General features: G+C 41.5%; 1 protein-coding gene across 2 annotated transcripts in view; it reads right to left on the bottom strand.

The window, feature by feature from the left end:
* Nucleotides 1-901: 901 nt before the first annotated feature.
* The window catches only part of Bend7 (BEN domain containing 7), a 78,314-nt gene continuing 52,130 nt past the window's right edge, over nt 902-27,085 (bottom strand). The window contains exons 7-9 of one of the 2 annotated variants that reach the window (XM_027405196.2): nt 10,754-10,873; nt 4,309-4,362; nt 902-963 (exon numbers count right to left, since the gene is read on the bottom strand). In XM_027405196.2, coding sequence (XP_027260997.1) covers nt 902-963; nt 4,309-4,362; nt 10,754-10,873 — 236 coding nt within the window. The remainder of the gene's footprint in view (nt 964-4,308; nt 4,363-10,753; nt 10,874-27,085) is intronic. The other variant, XM_027405197.2, reaches the window with a different exon arrangement.

Below are 27,085 nucleotides of genomic sequence, written 5' to 3'. Positions count from 1 at the left end.
GCAATTTTTAGCCTTCTGTGTCAAGTGCCCAAGATTCAAGACAATTTGCTTTACATGTCAAATAAGGTGCAAATGCAAGGGTTTCTAAATAAGTGGTATTCCCAATGCACTATTTCATTAGCAAAACAAATGTGGGGGTAACTATTTCTGCAAAGCAAATATCCACACAGCAAAGATTTCTTTAAAATAAACCCAAATTTTTCTCATATTTAGTTTTACATAAGGTAGAAGGCAAGTGTGTGAGGGACCAGATAAACTATAAAGTGAACATGAACACAGGGTCAAAGCCACTTAGTTTAAACCATATTTAAATGCTTGATGGCTCCTAAGCAAATGGCTGGGTACTCTTTTTTTTGTCACTACATCATCATAAATTACATGAAAGTGCTTTATTTCCTAGTAATTCATACATCATTTGTACTTCGGTTCTGAATGACTGTTTCGGGTTACTATGTCTAACGTCATAAATGATTTCACAGACCAGGTCTTAGCTATTCCCATCTCCCAAAACTACCTTTCCTTCTCTTAGCTGAACGTTTAATTAATGCCGCTTTGTAACTTCCATCAGTCCTGGAAAGAGGGGGTTTCCTCTGCATGCAGCTAAGCAATTTACAATAAAATAAATATGTTTAAAAAGACTGTGTATTCACACAGACTATGAATGAATAAAAACAGGAAGAGAACTGCTTCTTTGTGATGGGCCACACACGCTGGACATTTAAAGGGTAACAACTCTCCAAGCATGATTTAAGAAAAGATTATGCCAAATTGGAGTTGTGACACCACATGTTACAAAGAAATTATTCAGACAGGACAAGCCACCACAGAACACCCACACTGCAGGAACCTCAACTGCTACGTGGACCTTTGAGGAAACGGAAGAGTATACTAAACTGCAAGTCTAGGCAATGGAACCTGGTTCTGGGTCCTCCGGGGTCTCTCTCTTGGTGACAAATATATTACCTACAACAGAGACAAGACAATGAGAGAGGCTGTTTCTCCAAGGCAGAGCTGTACATTTTCTCACATGGCCAGGGCCGTGTGGGGGAAAAAAAAAATCAGTCACCTGAAGGTTTGGGGGTGGTATACATACTTGTGCTGTCCAGTTAAGGCACTAAGCTTTAATTGTGCCAGATAAGTAATTTCAAGGATTAGGAATTCTTGTTGATTTTTAAAACAATAAAATCCATTAGTATATATTACCATTAGTGATATACTGTCCAGCAATAGAAAATAGCTAAATATGATTTACCTGAAAACATTATTAAATAGCAATGTGCAGACTTAGAGTGGGGGGGGGAATGCTTCTTAGGTGAAAACCAAACAACTCAGGAGACAAATTCCATGTATTTGATCTCCATTAGATAAATAAATCAAATAGAGAAAAATTGAATATAGGGGAAACAGCAGTAACAGTGTCTCCGAGTTGTGACTTGTGCTTTCTAAAATACAAAACCCACAAAAGAATGCTGACTGATAATGCAAATTGCTAAGTCTCGACAAATATTACCCTATCAAATCCAGAGGCCCCATCTTCAAACTGAAAATGGTCTACTTTGATTTGACTTTACACATTTTTTTCTTTAAATGCCAACGGTTCCCAGGTTCTAGGAATAGTTCCTAATTGAATGTTCCCTCCACATCTGTGCCGCAGTGTGCAAGTTTGTTTCTGTCTCCCACCCTTGTCTGAGGGCAGAATCTGCATCAGACCCAAGGATGGTGCTGACTGCTGCTCCGAAGGCTCGCTGCACAGGTTAACACATTTCTGCAGGGTGTGGTGGTCCGTGTCTATGGTCCTAGCACTCAGGAGCTGGGGCAAGAGGATCAGGAACTCAAAGCCAGAGGCCAGCCTGGGCTACATGAGACCCTTCTGATCTTAACTATAGTACCTGAAAACACAGGCCATCTGACTGAACAAAATCCTACCCTGACCATTACAGGTTCACAGCAACACAGGGATCATCCCTCATCTTTTCTTGATACAGACTTTAAAGGAGCAAAATGATTTATAAAGTAATAGTAATAAAAGCACCACTGAAGCTTTACAAAGCATCAAGTTTGGTCAGCTCAGATAAATGAGGAGCTGGAGATGTGGTTTGAATCCTGCTCAGTGAGGCTGAGCCATTGCAACCATATGTATAAGACATGGGGTTCACTGCTTTTGGTGGCCGTGTCAGAGCATGTGGAGGGGTGACCTGCAGCAACACAGCAACCAAAGAAGCTGGCCAGATTGGGGATTTTACTTTAGAAGGCAACCATGAAGCATGCTATCAAGACTATTTAATTTGATACTCAAAATTTGAGAACCAATCTGTGACCTCTTTCCCCCCTTTTCCAAAAGGATAAATACATTAAAAAACATATACCATGCTGTTCAGTAGTTTGTAACTGTATCTGTCAATAGTCTACTTTATTCTTTATCATCTCAAAGCTCCAGACAGAATTTAAGAAAGAAATCAAGTGAACTTTGGGTAGACTGATGCCAAATGTTATAAATGTGAAGACTGAACCAGTAAAAATGGAGTCCTAATGGGACTGCACGTCTGTCATGCCCCAGGATCTTTAAGAAATGCAGAGAAAAGATGGCTTTGACTTAGGTATAAGAAAGCCCTATGTTGTACTGGCTGGGAGTTGAGGGGACTGGTCCTGACCTTGCTATCACCAGCTGTGACACTTTGGGAAAGTCATCTAATGTTTCTGGACCTCAGGTTTTTCCCTCTGGAAAATAAAAGGCTGGATAAAAGGAGGGATTGGTCCAGATGAGCTCCCATGTTCCCTTCATTTTCAGATTCCTTTGAGCTTGTCAGTTCTGGGAAACGCCTCTAGCATCCCTGGGCTGTCGTATCTGCTGAAATCTCAGCCTCAATCTTTAGACAGTTAAATGCAAAGGTATATTTATTTGCAAGTTGCACAGTTTTCAAACGATAAAGCAAAAGTCCGCTATGTCATCTGACACAGAAGACAGCTGCTGCAGATGCCCAGGGGACAACTAGAAAAGTATGACATTCCTCAACAAGGCCCCTGAACCATACTTTCACCATTATGATTAGTATTTCCTGTATCTTCTGGGAATTCAGTGTGCATTGTCCTGATATTTAGAGGGTGGTAATGAACACTAGAGATGGCACATTCAACTCTCTCAACTCAAGTATGGAAACACAGACAAGTAGAAATCGCCTTTACATTACAACTATGGATCATAAGAACTGGATATATGCAGATATTTTGAGCACTATTGTGGCTCATTTCATTATTTTTCCACTGATCTGTTACTTGGCTACTCAAGGCAGAGAAGCAAGGTGTAATTTACATGGCTGGGGCTTCTGGCAGCTCTAAGTGTACCTATGAGCTGTGCTTTCAAGGCCATGTGACCACTAGGGACTATCAAGAGTTCCTGCAAACACAGTACATACTCCATTATATTTTCTCAACTTAATTCAAGCCTCACTATCTCAGATGCAGGAAAAACAAAAACAAAATAAAAATGAAACACATTAAAAAAAAAAAACCCACCACTGAATTGAGCTTTTATAGTTCAAGATTTCCTTGGACTGTCTGGATTTTACCGATGGAATCTTCAGAGAATCTTTGAAGAACAGCCAATAGGGAGTCGTGAGTCCAAGTGAGGGGATAAACTGACACATGGCTCACTGATCAGGCACCAAGTCCTCTCCTTTTGGGTGTGAGCTCACACACAGGCAGGAGATCGGGGTCAGAGGCATTACCCCAGAGTCTTGCGATGAGATCACAATGAAGCCCACGGTTGAACACAATTGCGCAGCAAATGCTTCAGTGTTCTGTTGCATTTGCTGTCCTGGTTCAAATACCAGGAGTGTGTGGTTCACACCGGATGGGCTGGCTTGTTCAGTCCCACTTAAAAACACAGGCATTACTAAGTGAAGAGTGCTGATGCATGCCTCTTAAACGCCTTTGGGTGGAATAAGACAAAATGGACCTGAATTTGGTCACATATAAGCTGACAATCCTGGTTTAAAGCTAAATGCCGTTTTATAATAAAAATGCCTTTTAAGGTCTCAAGGCTTGGTGAGGCATTGTGTTGTGATACTAACTTCTTAGGATTTGCACTTCTGAGATATTTATGAATATGAAATAGGGTGTGAGAAAAATGTTGCTTTTCATATCCACTGTAAAAACAGCTTTGAACCTAGGCCCCCAAGAAACCGGGGATTGTGAGGGCCTGGGTCTGTTACAGAGGCAGCTTGCTCAAGCACCTGCATCCTTAATGGTAAAAGCATTTTCAATGCAGATGTATTCTTGCAGCAGTGATGAAATGTAAATGTGTTTTACCTGTTGGTGGTAGCGAAATGCCGTCCAGTCTTTCATCCCCGTCAGCTACCTCTGCTGGTTACAAACATAAAACACAAATCTCATTAGTTGCAGGGAGCACATTCATTTTGCTGAATATGGGAACACAATTAAAGCGACTCCAGTGCGCACGGCGGCTTTCATCTTTCTTCCCCTGCTCCCCTGTTCACGTCACTTGGTTCACATTACAGGTTTCAGTATAACACAATTTCGTTTGGATAATCATGACAGGAAGTCAAGCTTCCTGTATTAAAACTTGAAAACTCTCCGGCCTTATTTTGTCAATCATAGGTGATTTCAGTTCATTTTGTCTTCTTTTCATAAGCTTAAACCTCCAGTGAGCAGCAGGGTGGACTGTCCAACCACACACTGAGGACACCTATGTTCCTGCCTTTCGCCTACAGAACACTACTTTTCACATCCACACTCATAGTGGGAATTCTCAGAATGAACTTTTCTTTGGAGATCCTAGTTCTGGAGCTGTCAGCCTAACTCCTGGATCTATTCAGACATGAAGGAAGCCATGGAGAAAAAATATATATATTTCTTCAAAAGATTCCTCTCCTTTGTGATTTAAATGCAAGCCTTGCTCTTCTGATGTGACTTAGTCTCCTTAAGGGTTTTGCAAAGTGTGACCCTTCACACACACACACCACACACACACACACACACACACACACACACACACACACACACACACCCCTACTAAATATAAAGAGAAGGGGTTCATAAGTCTCATGGTAACTCAAGGGAGTGAGTCTCCTCTAACATGCTAGGGACAAAGGAAAATTCACATATGGCTACTGGGTAATTCTGGTGGCATCCTCTTTACCTCCCCACCCCAAGTTCCTGCTGACTACACTGTGTGCCTTGAGGCCAGCCTTTGGCTCCACCTTGTAGTATGGAGAGGGTGGAAAAGCCAAAGCAATGCTATGTTCTCATTTTTCCTGTTGGTGCTTTAAACACGACTGAGGACAGACACAGCCAGGAATATTCCAAACTTTCTCCCTCTAGTTTAGTCTCTAGTCTCTTGTCCTGGGTGGGTAGGTCCAGCATCGGTGTCTGCTGGCTCAAATGATTCACCACAGAAAGAAAACAGAGAAGAGATGGAATAGTCACGGCCAACTTTGATTGGAGTAGAGACAATTAAAAATGATGTTGATATGGGCTGGAGAGATGGCTCAGAGATTAAGAGCACTGACTGCTCTTCCAGAGGTCCTGAGTTGAATTCCCAGCAACCACATGGTGGCTCAGAACCATCCGTTATGAGATCTGGTGCCCTCTTCTGGTGTGCAGATATACATGGAAGCAGAATGTTGTATACATAATAAATAAATAAAACCTTTTAAAAAATGATGTTGATAATATTTAATAGCATGACAAAATGGCAGGATTGAGTTGGGTAAAGCGATTTACAGACAACTTGCAAGACATACTAAAATGCTCTAGATAAAAGGCATTAGGTGTTCTGGTGCACTCTGTATGTGTGCACATGTGCATACATATCCTTGCATACTCCCATGTGTTTGCATGCACGGAGGCCCCAGGTCGTTGTCAGGTGTCTTTCTCTATTACTCTCATACTCTACATTATTTTGGGGGGTTAGTTCTCTCACTGAACCTCCTAGTTTTAGCTAGACTGGGATCTGACTGTCTCTACCAGCATCTGAGTGCTGGGGTTAAAGATGCACTCCTCCACACCTGACTGCTTTATAAGGGCTCTGGGAATCCGAACTCCAGCTTTTGTGCTTGTGCAGCAAATACGTTACCCACTGATCCAGTTCCTTAGCTTGGTTCTTACGGGGTTTGAAAAAAACTTTTTACATGATAAAAAACAATGAATGTATGCCTTTTATATTCAGAAGTCACCATTTCCTTCTGACTGGTTTCAATGAATCTGACGGTTTACATCATAGTTGTCTTATTACCAGGGCTTAAAAATTCTTCAGTAATAATAAATGGCCATCACCACTTACTAAATACTTTTTATTGAGCACTTTGTGTGCAATTTGTCATCTGACTGATAGGAAGTCTTTTGGGCTATGTCTGATGCTATGCTTGGTTTAATACACTAGGAATCAGAGGTGAAGAAACTAAATTATGGCTAGTAAGTGACAATGCCAAAGATAAGAATGAGCTTTGAGTCTAGACTCTCAATCTCTTACTATTAATAATACATACATAGCATATGTACAGTTACAAGCTCATTTTTAAAGTCTTCAAATTGTAGTTCATTTTATATTTTAGTAATTTCTTTTACCTTAATACATATCCGCTTTTTGTTTAGTTTTAACAAAAATTAGTTTGGGGTCTGAGGTGACCTTCCTTTTGTAATTCAGCTACCCTTACTTAAAAATAACACACTCTAAAATTTTCTGTGTATGAGTATTTTGCTTGTATGTATGTTCATGGTCCATGAACCACTTGTATACCTGAGGCATGTGGAGGTTAGAAGATGGCACTGAATCTCCTGGAACTAGAGTTATAGCCTGTTGTGAGCCACTATGTAGGTGCTAGGAATTGAACCCAGGTCCTCTGGAAGAACAGCCATGGTATTAATTGCTGAGCGATATTTTTTTGTGAACCATCATGTGGTTGCTGGGAATTGAACTCAGGACCTCTGGGAGAACAGCCAGTGTTCTTAAGCTCTGAGACAGCTCGCCAGCCCAACCCATACTTTTTATATGTGGGCCTACACAATCATGTGCTTTTGTCAGAACAGAACATATATAGTTTACATATATTTAGTCAGAATATGCTGTATTATGTTAGCTGCACGAGCAGGGCAAGTGTCATGGGTAAAGAACATTAGGGTGTTAATTATAACACCGTCTGTAACAACAAGCTCACAGCCGCTCTTTTCTGGTGATGATCAAGTTGTAAAATTTGGAAAAGACTGAGCAAGTCCAATAAAAATTTAGTAGCAGTGACAGCTTTACTCCTGGATCTAACACAAACAGTAAATTGTGATTTCAGCTCTGAGGAAGTAATCTAATAAAAATGATAAAAATCCACACCAGGAACAGAATTCTAGTTATAGAAAAAATTATTACATGTGATGAGAGCCCCAAATGAATTTGTTTGGATTTGCATAACGACCTTTCCAATCGTGTGGGGCAACCTCTTTCTCCTACAGTCAGTGTAGGCTTCCCCAAGGGGTGAGCTGATTAGCTCTGTCCAGTCAGAGTCTGGACCGAGTTCTAGGAACTGAGCCAAGAATGATAAATAAGGCACTGGAAGTTGTGGAATACCTTAAACACATTTTATTATCATTTTGATGGAAAATAATCAAGATGAAAAACCCCAGAGCCAGTCGCATTATAGATCGAGGCCTTATTCAGCCAAGGCAAGTGGCTCTAAAATCTGTTTGCTGGAGTCCCAGCTTTGTGCTATTGAGAAGGAAGTGCACTAGCGTTTCACACACACAGTCAAACTGTCTGCCATGGCTGGGGTGCTGTCCTTTTGATCTAGTGTGGCCTGTATGTCAGGGTGGTTCTCTCATGTAGGTACCTTCCTCCTCAGTGGCTAAGATAGCCTATTTGATACATTATGAATGTACAGGTAGAGCATGTGTTTTGTAAACCTGATGATCAAAAGCTCCAACAAAAGGGAGTGTGTTGGGGCCTCTCTAAAGGTTTCTGCAGAAGGGAAGCCCTGCAGTGCTCATGAAAGGTGGGAGAAAGCAGCCAGTTTTAGTACCAGAGAGAAGGCCAGTTTGGCTACAGAGCCTGAGGCTGGAGGACAGTGCTGTACTGGGAAGAATTCAACTAACAAGCCCCTGTTAGAGATTGCTATGGTCTGAATGTGTCCCCCAAAGATGATGCACAGTGTAGGGAGGAGAAGCCTGATGAGAGCTGACAGGACACAATCCTGCCATTGAGGAAGAGGTGAGTTTGTCTCCCCTTTCCTCTCTCTCACTCTCTCTGTGCCTTCCTGCCATGGACTGATGCAGCAAGGAAGCCCTCAGTCTTGGGTTTCCAGCCTCCAGAACTGTGAGCCAATAGACTTCTGTTCATTAAAGCCAATAAGACTCAGTTATTCTGCTACTGCAGCATCGCACACTCAGATGCGCTGTGTGGTGTTACCTGCACACACTCCAGTACCACAGTTCCCAAAGTCTACCTTCCAAACTGTCTCACCCTCCAGCCACACAGATTCCCAAGGCCTTGACAGGCCTGATGTCAAGGTGGCCTGGATTTCATTTTCATTTGACAAATAACAGAAATACATAAATTTATTAATAACAAACAAACAAAAAAGAAATAAACTAAGTTCATGGGTCAAGGCAGTTCCTTTCTGTAGGGGGTCAAAATACATGAGTATGGTGTTAGCTTTAATTGTCAATGTGACCCAACCTAGATGCGCTTTGGAAGACTGCCAAGATGAAGTGGCTGATGGGAGACCACCTTAATTATGTGGGAAGATCCACTCTGAATGTGGGCACTTTCTAGTAGTTGCCCATATAAAAGACATGGGAGGAAAATGTTTTCCTCTCTTGACCTTCACTCTCACTGGTGAATTCATCTTCCTTGCTGCTGCTGGTGTTGACTCCTTTTGCTGACATTTGAGGCAGCTTCTTTAGGATTCCAATGTGCCCTGGGGACTAAACACTCTCCAGGAATCCTCAGGCCTTCAGAGTAGGACTACAGGGGGCACCTAGCCCCATGGACCAAGTTACCATTGGGGTTCTGAGACTCTCCACTGTAGGACTACTCTGACCATATTATAGAAACAAGCTTAATAAATTTTCTTCTAATATAAGAAATCATGCATATTTATGATATAGAACATGGTATCTTAGAAATACACATGTAGAATGGCTCACTGTGTGAATTAATCTATGTATCACTCACTATATGAAAATATAGGATGCGAACTCAATTATTTTTAAGTATATTATAAATAACCCGGCTTGTCATGTCACATAATCACTCCCACTCCTTCTGTGTGACTGAAATTCTATTCCTTTGCCCAACATCTCCCCAGGCTCTTGGAGACTGACCATCACTCTATGTTCTACCTTTTCAGATTCCTCACAGAGATTCCATGGTACTTGGACTTCTGTGCTTGTTTACTGCACACACACACACACACACACACACACACACACACACACACACACACACAACCACATTTTCTTTATCAATTGGTCTAGTAAAGTGGATGCTTATGTTGATTATATATTTTAGAAGCTGTTAGGAAAATGCCTCAATGAATATAGGAATGCAGATGTCTCTTTAAAATACTGGGGTTGTTTAGGGTTAGTGGGTCATATGGTAATTAAAATTTTCCTGTGTGTGTGTGTATGTGTGTGAGGGCAACCTTAGGTACTTTTATTCAAATGCTGTCTCTTACTGGCTTGGAAATTGTCAAGCGGGCGAAGATGGTTGCCCAGCCTCCCCTACAGATCCGGTGCTGAGATTACAAGGACATGCTTTATTATTTGTTTATTTTCTTATATGGGTTCTGGCAACTTAACTCCTAGAGCTTGCAAGGTAAACATATTACCAACAGAGCCATCTCCTTGAGGCCTTATTTTTTTTTTTGAGGAATCTCCATATTGTTTTTTATAATAGATATACCAAGTTACATAAAATTTAGAAATAAAAACCTAGAGATTTGTGATCTGGTAGAGATAACTATTCTTGGAATATAGGAGAAAATTGACCCTAAAGGGATTTCTAACTGGTAGATTTGGAAGACTGAGACTTCCATGATCAAATCTATGTAGTCACAATTCTACTGGTATTCACTTTGCCTAGAAAAATTGCTGCCTAGCTGCAAACTCTCAAGTTTTAAACATGGCGATGTGCACACATGCATACACACACACACACACACACACACACACACACACACACACACCTTAAATTCCTGTGGTGCTCTGACAGAACGAATTTTGATTTTTTTTTTATCTGAAATGGTCTCTTCACATAGCCCTAGCTGTCCTGGAACACACTATGTAGACAAGGCTGGCCTCAAACTCACAGAGATCTCTGTCTCTAACTCAAGGGCTGGAATTAAACACATGCACCATCCCACTGCTCCACCCCCATGGCCTTTTAAACTTTGAGCAATTAGTTCTTTAAAAAACTCATGTAGATATAAACAACAGAAATCAATAGTCAGATAAAAGCAAACCACAGAAGACTCAATCCTACCCGAAAAACACATTAGACCACAGATGAGATTAGCAATCTTTTCCTCTTGTACTATTAAAAGCAAATGGCCTACATAATTTTTACTATTCAATCTTAAGACAACTTTCAAATTTCACTAGCACCCACCAGAGCACATTACATAGAACATCTCTTTCAAGAGACAAAGGATACCACAATGACCTAGAGAGAAAGCACTGTGCTTTAAAAGGTGGAGAGCTCAACAAAGCACTTCCACAGTGACTTCTTTTACAGTTTATTCATTCATACCTGAGCCTCTTTTTAACCTTCTTCTGGCCAGTTTAATTTGATCCTGTAGAATCTGTACCCAGTCTCTTGGGCCAGGAAGTTTATCCACATGGTTCGCAGTACAGTATTTTTCTGTAAAGACTGAAAGAAAACATGAAATGCTACTAAATACCTTAACAGCAACAAAAGGATGCAGAACAAAACAGGAAGATGGTCCAAGGAGAAAACAAGTCTGTATCTTTTGTTGTTTCTTTCCTGGTGCTGGGAATTTCACCTAGGAACATGTGTATGCCAAGCATGAGCTCTACTACAAGCTTCCCTCAGCTTCAAAGTGAACATCTAAGGACGTCAGACCCACAGGGCACATCTTCTGCAGTGATCTCTTTTGGCAAAGATCGCAAGCAACTGAGTGCTGGCTACATATGATGGCTTATGCTTCAACATAAAACTGGCTGAAAACACTAAGAAGCTTGAGTGGAAACTGCTCTTTATGTGTGTATGTGTCTGATGGGCAAAAAGGAAAATGCTTCATATGGCTCTGCCAGATCCATTCATGACAGAATTGAGCAAATGTATTAAGTGACTTCGTCCATGTTGTCAATTCAAAATGAAATGAACATAACACAGAGATGTTCTCACACTGATCCTTAGAAACTCAGTACTCAACATATAACACTGCTGTTCATCTTACTGAGATTCTAAGATTCAATCTAGGTGGGAATCAGCACCCTGCATAGTACATTAGATATGAGGAAAGACCAGCCCTATTAAGTGCTGAGAAACAATGGAGAATCATGAGGCAGGACAATGATCCCAGGAAAGCCACACAGGGTGTGCCCATATGTGAGGTGTGGAGTTAACATTTCTGCCTCTCTCTGTTCCTGTGAACTTTTCAGCTCCCCTCTTCACCTCGCTGCTGGTGAGGTCAGTAAGTGGTCCTAGTACACTGCCTTCGTGAGATTCAAAATGTTCCTAGTTTCAGTATGTTAAAAGGTCTCTTTCAAAAAGAAACAACACAGGAAAATATTGACAGATTTAACTATATGAAAAAGCTGAAATTCCCATTCAATGAAAAACAAACATTCTAGGAGAGCTACAAAACCTGACCACATTATATATGCCTCAGAATGTTCAGTATCTTTGAAGAGTGCACTCAAATAAAAGAGCAAGTTCAATAGTACCATAGATCAATAGTGTATTTGAAGTATAAAACACTAGGGAAAATGTTCAACTAATATTTAAATCAAAGAACTGAAAAGCACACATTGTACACCTATCCTAAGTTAGAAAAACAATGTCAAAAAGGCTGTATTTGATAGTAGCAAAATTGTGGTGAGCTGGCCCAGTCAAACATTGCTATTAGCATAAAACTGGGAATTTTTCTTGGGAAATAAGAATAAAACATAATTAGAGCCATAAAATGGCTACACCCCTGATCCGTAATGTTACTTTTAAAATCACATCCTAAGGAAATACAGAAAGAGGGGAAAGCCCTGTGTGTGAACTCAAATGCAAGCAGTCCAGTTGTGCAGGAAAGGACAATTGCTGTGGACAGATCTGCAGGCCATGGGGAGTCCCTTTCAGAAGCTAATACTTGTCTCAGTAAATCAAGCATCCAGGGCAGGAGACTGACACCCTGTGTCGAAACACATGATACACTCACCACAGAAAGGAAAGGAAAGTGAGGTAAAGTCAGAACACCACAGACTTGGGTGGACTGTTTGCAGAGCCCCCACATCATGTGGGCAGCAGAAGGTTAGACAGAGCAGTATAAGGAAAGAAGCTGGGCCAAGGACACTGCCACCTCTCAGTCTACAGGGACCAATTCCAAGACCCTGGAAGACAATGTTATAAGTGATGCATCACCTATGCCATCAACATATACTTTAAATCAAACTTAGATAGCTCAATGATGACTAATACAATGCTAATATTAAGTAAGTTGTATTGCTGTGTTATTGAGGGAATGATCACAAGAAAAAAGTCTACACTGCTGGAGCTTGCTCTGCAGACCAGGTTGGCCTTGAACTCAAAAGATTCATCTGCCTCTGGCTCTCCTGTGCTAGAATTAAAGGTGTGCACTTCTACCACCTGGCAAAAGTCTGCATGTTTAAAGCATATACTTTACCACTGAGCTACGCTGCCAGCATTAAAGGTAATGTGTGTATGTGGCATGCTAAGCTCTCTCTTTTTTTTTTTTTTCTTCAGTATTTTCCATCCCTGCTTGGTTAAATCTGTGGATGCTGAACTCACTGAACAGGAAGAGCCCACTGTGTATATGGTAGTTAAAACAATGAACAGAAAAACTGTTAAGAAGAGAGAACATACAGAGTAAAGGGCACGTGGCTAAGCATAGATTGTGGTGAACACAGTGCTGAGGAATAGATGATAGAGGCAGAAAAACCCACAAAGAAGGCCAGGATGACTGCAAAGCCAAGGGTGACAAATGACTCTAGAGCATTAGTGATACAGTGGCTTGGAGCCATCTTGGAGGAAAGAGGGGTGATGGGATATAGGACTGAAGTAGAGGGGCCACCTTAAAACAAGTTGGAAAGCCAGAGGATGAGGAGATGTGTTGATAAGAGGTGGTTCTCTGTGAGCTCAGTGCGGAGGCACCATGGGGCTGGACAGTGTGGGGAGGTTTGGAATTTAGAAGGCTGAGGACAAACAGTAAGGCAGTGAATGGGGTGCCACAGTCTACAGGGAGCATTAGGCGGAAGGGCTGGCTAAGGTTAGGGTTAGCTGAACGGTCTCAGCAGCAGAAGGGGGACTTAAAGCACTTGAAGATATTAGGAAAATGACACCAGACAGGGGCTGACAGACTCTGAGATACTCATAGATGAGTAAATGGAGATATCAGTGGGATGGCAGGCAGGGTTAGATGGTAGTAGGGAACATTAGGAAAGTCTGGGATGCTGGAGTAGAAAACAGCAGAGCTGTGTGGAAGGATGCTAAGGTATGCTGAGTGACATGGGCTCAAGCAAGCAGCGGTGAAAGGCACAGCTACTGAGGTCCTGACACCAAGAGGCCAGGATCAGATGGATTTTCATGTGTGCAGGGGACTGAGTCATATCAAGACGACACCAAGTTGTTGGCAGGAGATGCACAGATCTCCCAAGAACCTTAATGGAAAGTCCATCACAGTCTTACATGAGTGGGGGGAGGGAGATAGTTAGGAAGCAGAATCAAGGAGTCGGGCAGTATGAACCAGGTGACCCCCTGTAGATTCTGTAGGGCAAAGGAGAGGAAACAAGCCATATTCCTGGGCACAGATGTGCTTTTCAGCTTCCTACACCAGCTCCTTTCTTTGTCTCCCTCAATGTACCCATTTCAGCAAAGAAGCTCAAGAAACATGCTGTGGAAGAAATCAACATAGTTACTAGTCTTGTATCTAATGTTAGCAAATAACAGGACCTCAAAAATGTAGACTAATTAGAAAATGCCCTATCTGAATTAGCAGGAAGTCTTCACTGGTCAAACATTTAAATAAAAAAAAAAAAAAGGTTTTACTACGCTCAAATGCTCACAATAACATCTAACTGAAGAACTGTCAAAAGGTGCTTGAAGTTCTGCTTAATAAATGAAATTTAAAAAACAATGCATTTGTACCTAGCATTCTATTCACTTATATGAAAAAGCATACTACAAAAATGACTGAAGAGACTGTTTTATGAGGTAAACATCTTTCCACTTATAATGCTATGTATACAATTAATTTCTATAGCAACCTCTTTTCTTAGATTGTGAAATGCTTATGCTCAAATTATCACACATTAGCAAGTTGCGGTTTCAAAATACCAAAGCAGTCCTGGACTATGCCAATGCCTGAGTGGCTACATGTGTGCCAACAGTGAAGTTTAGAAGAACCGAAGGAAAGGCCTGAAGAATGCACTCTCTCATGCCATGAGGGGTTTAAGTTCAGAACTTTACAATCCAGCCTTGAGCTCAGAATCTCATCATTCACTTAAAAGGGCAACAGCTTCTGCTCATTTTTTCTTCTTTCAGTTAAAACTTTTCTGCCTTCAATAGGAAGATGCTAGAAAAACACTGTCCCCTGGGCCCGTGACTGAGACTTTTGAAGGCACAGCACAGGCTTCTCAAAAAATGCCTACACAAACAAATATTTCCACCAGGCACATTATTGACATTCTGATTCATGGATGACATCCAAACTTCAAAGGGACTTTTAACTAGAATTTACCTATTGAAGATGAAATGCTATTCTCTCCATTACAATCGCAGATGAGACCTTAGGACAAGGCTAAACGATGCCATTGCACTGACGTGAAAACAGCTGATATGCTATGTGAATAGAGGTATGGAGTAAGCAGAATATATTTTGCTATCAGAATCTATAGCTAAAGGTCAAGCTATTATCCTGGTAACAGTTCCATTAGGAGTAATGATGTGAAAAGTGGCATTGCATTAATGCACTGGGTTTCCTACTATGTTAATAGTGGGTCATTAAGAATCATAGTAGGATAATTTGCATTCATCCTCAGAATGCAATAGGTTCTAAAAAGAAATTTTCCTCCTTACTATTTTAATGCATCAAGGAGACAGGAGGGCTAATTTTAAACAAGCCCAAATAATCTGAACAAGTGCAATGAGACCAACGATTAAACTAAATAAAAGAGTTTAAGCATCTACTTTGCTTAATATAATTTGAGGTCCCAAGGCACAGAGAGTATGTTAAGTCACCAGAGAAATGACAAATGCTTGAGTAGATTTGTACATGAATAATGACTTTCCCAGATGCTTGCATTCATTTGAACCATGCCCTTTAATTGTTTATAAATAATGAATAAGCTTGTGGTGGCTGAGCAGATCCTTCCCTGGGAACACAGCTTTTAATATAATCATCAATGAGCTTGGTGCTGGGGAGCGTGTCTGACACGCCAAACAGGGCAGACTGGCCACATTCCCCCAACCCAAGTTCCAGGGACAGAATAGAGTATGGTCTTTTAAAGGGCATCACTGTGTCATGTAGTCACCTGAAGGAGTGAGAGATTTGTAGCGATTCAATCTCTCTGTGGTTTGTTTGAGAATTCTAGCCAGCAATGACAACACACTTTCAGCTACCATCAGTCAGTTATAACTCAAGTGGCCAAATGGGAACTAAGGTTTGAATGGAGATCTGAAAGGTGGGTCTTCATTAGATGCCAAATTCCCTAAGCTTATGAGGGGCTAGGGACAACAGCCTTTGTACTAGGGTCCCAACGGGGGACTGCTTGTAATGAAGGCTGTTTCAAAGCAGAGTGAATCTTGGGCATTGCCATTGAAGATACCTATATTCTTCTCACACCCTTCTCTGTTCTCTTAAGGCTATTATTTTGGCTTCCCACGTGCTGAGCAGTTTATATAGCTCATTTAATCTTCACAATAACCAGTAGGAATGTTATCGTGATCTTAATTACAGATGACAAGATCCAAGTATGGCAAAGTTAAACAACTGATTTGAGATTGCACAGCCAGAAAGGATGGTTCTCCATAGAAATAATTAGGTTTTTAATCTTTGATTTTGTAGGTGACTATACAGGTATTGTAAGAGAAAAATGGTCAAATCCTAAACAGAAATAAAGCAACGATTAATTATTTCTATGGTGAAGATGAGTGTTGATGCTATTTTCAACCACACAAAACAAAGCTGTGATGACATCTTGGGGGAGAAATTGGCAAATCTCCTTTCCCTGTGGTCCATAATCCCCAGACCAGGGAGACCAGTTGAGTAAATGAGGATAAGCCACACTTGGGAACTGGGCCCCGTGGGGGACAGATGTAAGGAGTTTTGAACTCTGAGATCTGATGATGTGCTGCAGATGTCCAGTGAAACAAAAGTCCAACACTACAGAAGGGTGAGACCCACCTCTACCTTCCCCTCAGAATAGCAGGTAATGATAATGAAAGCATGGCATTCGGAGCTGAAAAGTCATGATGAGAAGAGGCCTGTTGTATCAGATGTAAAACCAGGGCTGGGGACTGGAAGTGGGGGAGGCAAGAGCAAAAACCCAGCTGATAAAGAGAGAAAAGAAGGAGATGTGCAGAGAGAAGCAAAGTCTAGAGTTGCAGAGAATACAAGATACAGAATGCAAGCATGCAGAGCAGTCTTAGGGCAGCCCTGGCCCTTACCATATTTACACACAGACTCCTAAGACAGCTTGTCCCCAACGGTACCTGAGTAATACCCACTTCTGGAAACCAAAGTGTCTCCATGAAGAATGTTTCATATAGGCTGGAGGAAAGCCCAAGTCTTCATGTACCATCAATTACATCAGAGCACATATTCTAATGCCACCAGACATCTGGCTGCTCCAAGTCTCTATCACTGGCCTCTGTGCACTCAAGTCTTAGAACCACATCATGAAACAGGAAGTCACAAAAGATCTTTTGAGATGTGATTGCTTCAGCATACAGTTGCTTGTTAAGGCCAGTTAAAGTGGATGATGTTGTCTGACCTTATATACAAACAGGGCGATGCTTTTTATCTTGCATCTTGACACCATGTGGCCTCATCATAAAAATAACGTGCGCTCATTCAGGAAATAATTATCCAGTACCCATAATGTACCAGGATATACTAGGTGCTAATGAATAAATGGCCTCTTGTTCTCAAAGAGTCTGCAGTGAAGTGGAAGATTAAGGCAAATGAGAGGTCAAGAACAGTAGAGGGCTGGGAACGATGGCCGCACACCTATAATCCCAGCACTCCGAAGAGTCAGGCAGAGGGATTGCCAGTTCAAAGCCAGGCTGAACTACACAGTGAGACTCTGTATTAAACAAAAACAAAACAACATGGCAGAGATCAAACTAATACAACAAAAACCTACACAATATCAGAGAGAGGGGGGCACCTTATGTGCTTGGGCTGGAGGGCAAGAAGCTGGGGAAAACTTTGGAATAAAGCGATGGTTAAGCTGAACCTTAGGGAAAAAGTAGCTACTAAAGAAAGGCAAAAGCAGTTAATGCAGTGACGAATAACTGATCAAAGTGCCAAGAATAGGTCGCAGTTGAGTGCTCAGCCCTAAATGGGACATTTACTTCCAACCCCACAAGGTCCAGGGAGCAGGACAGAAAAGGCAGAACGGATATAAGAGCCAGAGCATGAGAAGTGCTGTGAAGTGCTGCTGTCTTTTGGACATGATATGACCATCCCACTCGTGAGCCTACAGCAGCTTTGGTTACCTGTGTAAGCTTTGGTTACCCCAGCTGCGGTGCTATTGTCAGAAGATGGCTGGTGGAGTAGAATAGGTTGCCAATGCTCTATTAGATGGCCCACACCCACGATTATGCAGGCAACATTCAGGGAGGGGTGAGATGAGGTAGGAGAGGGGATTTGGGTTGGATACAATCAAGACACATTATATACATGTATGAGGTTGTCAAAGAATAAAACAAATGTTCGGGAAAAGTTAGGAAGGAAGGCAGGATGGATGGATATTTCAGCCACTGGGAAGGTTACGCACAGAGGTGAAGGCACACCTTGAAGCTATCCCAGGTGGTTGCAGACTCGATAACCATGGAAGCTCAGTTTTTACACTGATGAGAGAGAAGGAAATGAGGTTCTGGGAGTGTGAGATAGAACCCAAGCCTCTGCATGAAGCTGTGAAGACAGTATTGATGACCAACAACACAGGCAGGGAAACAACAGGCAACCTGGCTAGCCTTTGCAGGGAGAAGTTTCTCCTGTAAATTATGAATGCTTGGGTTATACCTTGAAGAGGTTTGGGGTTTGAGGTTATACTGAAATTATGGATGAATATAAGCATTGCTGTTGGTCTCCCCAGGTCCAGACAAGGGAACAGAAGAGTCATTTTGACGAGAACTTTTGCCATCACTGCCACAGAGAAAGGGGAGGGGAAGGAGAAGCAGCCCACTACACATACATTATTTTTAAACAACAAAGTAGGCAGGAAACAATCTGGTTGAAGCCACATGCAAGAAATCAGAATTAGAGTCCCACTAAATTAAGACAAGGAATAGTAAGGAAGTTTGTTTAAGACACCAAAGGAAGGACTTCATTCACCAAGAAAATAGCAAGGCCTGGCCGGTGAAAAGGCTCAGGCAGTAAAGGAGCTTGCTGCCAAGCCTGATAACCAGAGTTAGATTCCATGTGGTGGAAGGAGAACCCCTGACTTGCATAAGGTGTCCTCTAACCTGCACACTTGCATTGGTTCATACACACACACACACACACACACACACACACACACACACACACACATGCACGCACACAAGCACACACAAAGGTCAATTACAAAAAGAATAAAATATAACTCAGAGAAATTAAAAAGAGGAAGTAGTTGAAATAAAAAATAAAATCAGAATGGGGCCAGCAAGATGGATCAACCAGTTAAAGGACTTGCTGTACAAACCTGATGACCTGGGTTTGATCTCTTGAACGAAAGAGAACCAACTTCACAGACTGTTCTCTAACATACACATACACACACACACACACTCTTTAATAAATAAATAAATAAATATAAACTTATAAATTCAAAGACAAGTTAATCAAAAACTTAATATCACTGAGAAAGGGGACAGAGCAAAAAAGCACTCAGATTGTAGCACAGCAATGAAGAGGCAGAAAAGAGACAAACTAAGATACAAGAATGAATGAAAAGTTTCAAAAAACAAAAGATATTTCAGAGTGTGAGAAATGAGAGAAGAAAACAAAGACAAATAAATTAAAGCACCCAGATTTGATAAATCATAAATTCTGGGTTTCAAGAGGCATAACTACCAAGCAGAGTAATACTAAAAACAAATATACACCTAGACCCAGAGTAAAGAAACTAAACAACATCAACAGCGGAGACATCTGGAGAGCAAATAGGACAGACAGAGTTTGTCTAAAAAAAAGCCAAGGCCGAGAGCAGATGCACAGCAATTGATCCTAGAAGATACTGGAATGCCTTCTAGTCACTCTGAGAAAAGCCATCCTTCATCTAAAAGGAAGAGCTAACTGGAATAGTGTTTGATGGTGATGATGAAATAAAGACAGAAGAAACGGTCATGCAGATTCCTGTGCAAGGAGAAACTCATATATCCCAAGATGGCCTTAAACCCACCATGCGGTCAAGGATGGCTGTAAACCTACTCTCCCCCTCCACTCCCTGAAGTGCTGAGGTTCCAGGCATGCACCATTACACTCAGTTTTGTTTGGCAATAGAGATCAATTCCAGGGCTTTGTGAATTCTAGCAAACACTGTACCAACTGAGATTCATGTGAATACACACACACACACACACACACACACACACACACATCCCACATAGAAACATCTAAAAAAAAACCTCTAAAAGTTTGCTGGGGGGAAATGAGAGATTACTATTAGATTGTATGAGCAGAGGTGATTTTTCAAAAATGGGCATTAGGAAACACAAAGCATAAAGGAAAAGAAATCTGGCTGTCAGATCCTAAATTTGATATGACAAAAGTAGTATGTGCAGTGCTTTCACTAGTTGGGAGATGAGTGGCAGTATTTGCAACACATGTGACTTATAAAAGAATTCAGATAAGATAGAGAGAGAACAATGACCTGATAGAAACAGGAGAAACTATGGGACCCCTATCAGTGGAGCCAGTCTTTATCCCTAGAGCACAAATGGACTTTGGGAGCCCATTCCCTGTGGAGGGATACTATTGCAGCCCAGATACAGCAAGGAGGGCCTAGGCCCTCCCCCAAATAATGTGACAGACTTTGACGATCCCCCGTGGAAGGCCTCACCATCCTTAGGGAGTAGGTGGGGGGGTGGTGGGAGGCATGAGAGGATAGGAGGGCAAGGGAATGGGGGGACTGATAAGTAAAATAAGATTGTTTCTAAAATTTAAAAACACACACACACACACACACACAAGAAACAGGAGAACACAGAAATTCACATGAGAAAAAGCAACAATAAGGAAAGTGGAACGATGCTTGACTCCTTAGTATTCAGGGTTTCTCCCACTTAAGTGTCAGCTGGACTTTGGATGATGGGTGAAAATTAAAGTCTGACAACACTAGATATTGGTAAGAATGAGGGGAAGTAGGATTCTTTTTTTTTTTTTTTTTTTTTTTCTGAGACAGGGCTTTTCTGTGTTACTCGGGAGCCTGTCCTGGAACTCACGCTGTAGACCAGGGTGGTTTTGAACTCACAGAGATCCACCTGCCTCTGCCTCCCTTGTGCTGGGATTAAAGGTGTGTGCCACCAATGCCCGGCCAGAGGTGGGATTCTTATACACTGCTTGTGAGAGCTACTTGATAATGCCCAATGAGGATGACAACCAGGGTTCCCTGTTAGCCATTCCACTACCTGGTGTATCCCTTAGGAAAGAAAACTCAGTTATAAGTTCAAGGAGACAAAAGACGATCATTGACATTGCAGGGGAGGGGGCAGGCAGACTCAACCTCACTGTCTTAAATAAAGACTGTAGAAAGGAAGGTTTTATTGTGCTGTGGCTGGAAGTTGAGACGAACAATCTAGAATAACATCGTGAGCATACATTTCTTTAAAAACAGGATTTCTGAAGTAAAACCTAGTGGCAAAAGTCCAGTATGAATCTGTTTCCACATCAGTTTGTTAAGTATATAAAACAACAGTAAATGCCAGGTATGAATACAGTTAGATAGTAAAATTAAACACAGAAATGGGAAAGATACTCATGAACTTCAAGTTCCTTTGAGACAGTAAAAAAAAAGAGAATGAAAGCTACAGGAGCTTTCTGATTCTTAAAAACTAGAGAGGCTCTACAGTAAATGCAACATCAGTTCCCAACCTGGGAGGTGAGGCAGAGAGAAACACAAACTTTGGCAAATGTTTTCCCTATGTTCAAGATCAAGACTATTAGTTCTACTTATTAGTCTCAATACTGTGCTAATGTGGACAAATGCCATCCTTCAGACAGTCAATGAGACGAAGAAAATTTCTCCTATGATTTGCTACAGAAAAGTTACCTTTACCAACCCTTAGTGACACATCTTATGGACATTGGTCTGGAGAGAGCATTGAAATACTGATATGAGGGAGTAGAAGGCTCCACATCTCTCTAAAGGGAATACCAGAAGATACACAGTGTCTACCTTACCCTTCAGGGCTCTAAGGTTCTCAGATAAGGTCTCCCAGAATTCCCGTGCCAGAGGGGTATTTCACCCCAGCAACAACGTCTTGTCTAGACTGCAAACTCAACAAGGGCAGAGCTCATGTCTCTCACTCTCTGTTGACACACAAGAGGCAAACATGGGCATCCTGTTCATGTAAGGATATGTATGAAAATCTTTTGGCTCTGGTGTATTACTTATCCTGAAAGAAGTAAAGGAGGGGTTTCTTTTTATTCCTTTTTGCTTTTTTATCTGTATGTTTTGTGTATGCTCATGTGTCTGCAGGCGCATACACCTGTGTGCGAGCACACAGAGGCCAGTGGAGGACAGTAGGTGTCCTGTTCCATTGCTCCCAGCCTTATCCCTTATTTAAACAAAGGGGCTGAACCTGGGGCCAGGCTGGTGGCCAGCAGGCTCCAGCCATTCACTTGCCTCTGCCTCCTATAATGCTAGAGTTATAGGCACATGGAGCCATGCTCAGCTTTTGTGCAGGTGCTGGAATCAAAACTCAAGTCCTCATGCTTGAGCAGTAAATGCTGTTACCTGCTAAGTCACTAAGCTACCGCCCAGGCCCAAGGAAGGATTTCTTTACTAAATGCCACAGGTCTCAAATCATACAGTGTCCAGAAGCTCATTTCAGATTTGATTTAGTGGCAATGATTTAGTATACTTCACACATTAATGTACCCTAAAATTAAGGCTTTATGGAGACTCAGCATTGTAAGCAATCATGAATTTAATGAGGAAAAAATGTTCTCTTCATTATATATTTGAGATTGCTGCAGGAACCAGCACCATAGTCCACTGTACAAGGTCAGCAATCAAGTATGGTAAAAGCTAGTCCCATTGACCACCTACCACTCAGAGCTGACTGGTACTCTATGGTACTATTATTTAAGTTGGTGGCAACTATAAAAAGGGTCTTAGACACACACAGCATTGACTCCCAACCATATTTAGTTGTATAGGTTTACTACTGAGAATTGGACCGAAACTTCCTAACCGTAGAAATTACTGACTTGGAGACTTTAAAGACACAGTCTTTCATAGAATAGGTAATGTTTCCAAAGCCTAAACGGTACTCAGGTGGAAACCTGCATGTGTACAATGCTCCTTTCATTACCCCCAACCTGGTGGCAAATGTGAGGCTTAGACGATACTGTTTACTCACAGTGATTGTCAAAGACCTGAGAGCTGGAGGGAAACAACCATATCCTTTGCCTGCCTTTACTCTGTTTTGCTACAGTGGCATCTCTGTCTGGAAGAAAGACCTGGAAAGTGCCTATAATGAGTTCTCAAATTAAACAAAGCAAATTTAAATTTATATCCAGTTAAGCAAGCCCACAGCAGAGCTCATTTATAACACAATGATTGGGAAATATGATTAACACTTTCCGTTGGCAAGCGGTGAAACAACATACCTTTGTCTAACGCATCTGGTGTAGTCAAGGGCACAGTATCTGCAAAATGTTAATACCTAATAACAACAAGCTTTGATGTCATGGTAATTTACTGTTTAATTCATTTTTTTAGCAAAGAAAAATGTTTCATAATGACAGATTTATAGGAACTTTCCTTGAAAAGTACCTTGGAAATCTTCAGTATAACTCATTTATTTTATAGCCCTGGAGGTTACATATCAAGTAAAACAAAAACTTAAAGATGGAGAATCATCAAAAAGGCAGGCAAGCGGCATAAAATGGGATGCATCCTACCATCTCCTTTCGCCCAAGCACTGCACCATGGAACTCGCCTATGCTTGTCTGCTCTTGAGACAAATGTTTGAATGAGAATGTAATGAGTTTTTCTCTGTTTTTAAAGCTAGGGCTTCTGGGTAAATGGACTTCTGAAGTCAGTCCTTGGGTTGCAGAGTTTATATCATAGCCAGCAAGCCTGGAGAAGGTACCTGCAAACACCTGTATAAGTATGACTCAGTGAGAAATTAGATCACCATTTGATTCTCATAGCCATCAAATGCGAATATAGGCTGGAGGGATGCACTGAAGAGCACTTGCTACTCTGCAGAGGACCTAGGTTGGCTTCTCACCACCTACATGGCAGCTTAAATAGTCCTCAATTCCAGTTCTAGTGGATCCAATGACCTCTTCTGACCTCCATGGGCACCAGGCACAAATGTAGTGTACATACGTACATGCCAATAAAGCACACCTCCAACCCCCCCCAACCCCCGCAGACCAGGCAAACACTGGGAAGGCTCTGTCCTCAGGACAGATGATGGTGTGAACATCATGTCTGTACCACATCTCCACACAGTGGATGTTAGAGCAAAGACGCCAGATCTCATCAGTGGGATTTTTTTCTTTTTTTCATGTTGAGATTGGCTTGAGGGAAATTTTGGATTCATATTTTGAGTCTTACAATCAAGTTCCCACACTTTTTCACTGGATAGCCTGTCTTTGAGGCACTGATTTGCTATGATGACGAGTGCTAAGGAAAACACATGGCTGGGTATGTATAATGATATACTAAGAAGTCTTGAGATAGAAAAGACAGGAAATAACAAATTAAGCCTGACTGTGGATTCCAATATTGGCTTTACTCAAACTCAAACCCATAGGAAACAGTGTTATTTTACCACCTCAAGATGATTACTGTGGTGCAAGTGAGGAGAACAGACGTTCTCTTGCGTATGATGGAGCTTGTTCTTTGCTCTCAGAGTGTAACACGTTTCAGAGCCCTCCTTGGATACAAATTTGTTTTTGTATTCCAATTAACGATGTTTTTAATCAACAAGTTTTATACATACTTGATCAAGACACATCATTTGATCTGTTACTATTATTTCTTTAACTCTTCACACTTTATATTCCACCTTCTAGAATTCCAGCTCTCCTTTCCCGCTGGGTATGGGGAAGCTATATCATCATCCATATTCAATCTCTATGCATATCCAATGTGGAGTTGTGTTTTGATTGCGTATGGGTGTCTAGGGTGCATGTGAAAAGACATCCTTCTTAATCGCTTCTTCATCTTTATTGCTGTTGTTGTTTTGAGACAGGTTCTTTAGCTGAACCTGAACCTTGCTGTTAGACTGAGACCCTGGGATTCACTAGTCTCTTCCTCCCAGTGCTGGGGCTATGGTTATACACCACTACTCTGAGCTTTTATGTGGGTATGGCGGATCTAAATTCAGGTCCTCAGTCTCACAGAACAAAGACTATCAACTGAACCATCTCTCCAGCCTGTGTTTAAAAACTACCCTTTTGAGTGAAAATAAACTGACTGCTTGATTCTGTCCTTCCTTCCTGGGTTTATTGGGCATTTGTTATATGAGTGGCATAGTTTCAAGTATCAAAGAATTTAAAAAGTAATATGAGACATATTCTCTGTCCATAGGAACTTAATAGTCTTATTGGGAAGACTACATGCTCAAACATAAAAGGCTGACCACAGGTCCTCATTTATCTGTTTCCCCAATAAATTACAGCATCACAGATTTTATTTCTAAACTGGTCCAATGTAGGCCATCTTCCACACAAACAATGAATAGCAAAGTCATGGCTACACCACATAAAGGCAATGAATACTACAGGGATTTAGAGAAACAAGCAAACAGCATAGTCGGGCATCTCGAAAAAGTTCCAAAGTTGACTTGATACCTTGGCTTGACCAGGAAAAATGACTTGGATCTGCCCAGAAAGAACTAAAGAGAGAACCTTAGAGAGACTATAGAATCCAGAGTAAAATCCCAAGAGTGTGTGGTGTCTGAGAGATGGTGTCCAAGTTCAGGTAGTTGTCCTGGTAGGAAGTATTGGGAAACACAGTTACAAGGAGACAGAAATCAAGTTTTGGGCAGGCTTGAAAAGACCAGAGACTGGATTTGACTTGATTTAATTTGTATATGAAAGCTACGTATGGCAAACGGTATCACAAGATTTGGTTTTATAAGTATTACTTGACTATTGTTATGCAATATGAAAGAGAAAAAGAACAAAGGTATATGCTGAGATTTTGGGGGGAACTTTTGAGAACAAAGTGATGCACAGATAGAGTGAAACTAAAATAAAAAAAAATGAATACGAGATGATGGACAAAAAGAGAGATTAGGGCCGGGTCAGGAAGCAGGATGAGTTGCAAACAGAGAGAGGCACTGAACATGATTCTGAGTTCTCAAGCCTGAAGGGTAAACCGTATCAGTGCTGCTGCTAAAAACAGCACAGCTGATGCATGCTAGGACTGGAAGATTCAGGCCACATTCACAAGAGTGGCTATGTCAGAGGTTAAGGCAGGCCCTAAACACTACAACTAAGTCACAGTGTCCTGTGTGTCTTGTGCTGGGCTGTCAGATGGTTCATCTGCTTCTAGCCATGGCCATGGGTCTAACTGAGATGTGGTCCTATTTAGTTATACCCAACTGAGCTAATTCAACATGGTACATTAGGCTACAGAAGGACAGGGGAGGGAGGCACTTAAATATTGGATTTGCTCCGACCACAGGAATGGGGTAGATAAGAGGCTGTTAAGTGTGAGTATAAAAAGGTTTCTGAGAAGTCCTGTGAGCTGACCATTGACAGGGGCTGAAAGCTAAGGCAGAGCAGCATGCAAGCATGCAGTAGCTCCAGCAAACACAACTTCCAGGGAACTGTAGGGAGCAGGGGTGAGAAGCCCAGAGTCATCACAAAAGCCTTCTCTTCTACAGGGGCTTTTAGCAAGACGGATACAGCCATGCCTCCTCATACAGAAAGGTGTGTTCTAGGGGTGGCCCCTGAGTCAATGACAGTTTTTGGTTCCATTTTAAATGACTATCTATGATTTTAAAGGTTTTCTTATTCGAAGCTTACATACAACTGTAGTTTTTCTGTGGATTTACCATTACTCTGTAATACTATAGAGACAGCAAATATCCCATGATCATTTGTAGATAGATTTTTAGGACACAAATATGAGCAAATACCAATTTTTGATGCATATATTGGGTGATCCAGTCAATGGAAGTGAAGTGAAAATGTTACTGGCATTTTTTTTTTTTTAGAGGTCCCAGAAAAAGCTACAAGGAATATGCCTGACCAATTCAGGATTTATTAAACAATTCTGCCGGGAACACCTCAGATACTCAGATAATTCAGCAAGCTGAAAAGAAAGAAGGTTGGCTATGTGGGAAATACCTGCTGTTTACTATTTGGGACCATAGCTAACCATATGGTATCTCTATGCAGATAAGAGAAGTGTCCTTCAAGACACTGCCCTCACCTACTGGGAAACCTTCATAATAAATATACAAATTGGCAATGTCAACAAGAGCAATGGT

Source organism: Cricetulus griseus, chromosome 3, assembly GCF_003668045.3.
Source record: "Cricetulus griseus strain 17A/GY chromosome 3, alternate assembly CriGri-PICRH-1.0, whole genome shotgun sequence".
In the NCBI taxonomy this organism is placed as follows: domain Eukaryota; kingdom Metazoa; phylum Chordata; class Mammalia; order Rodentia; family Cricetidae; genus Cricetulus; species Cricetulus griseus.
This window is presented reverse-complemented; position numbering and strand designations above follow the sequence as displayed.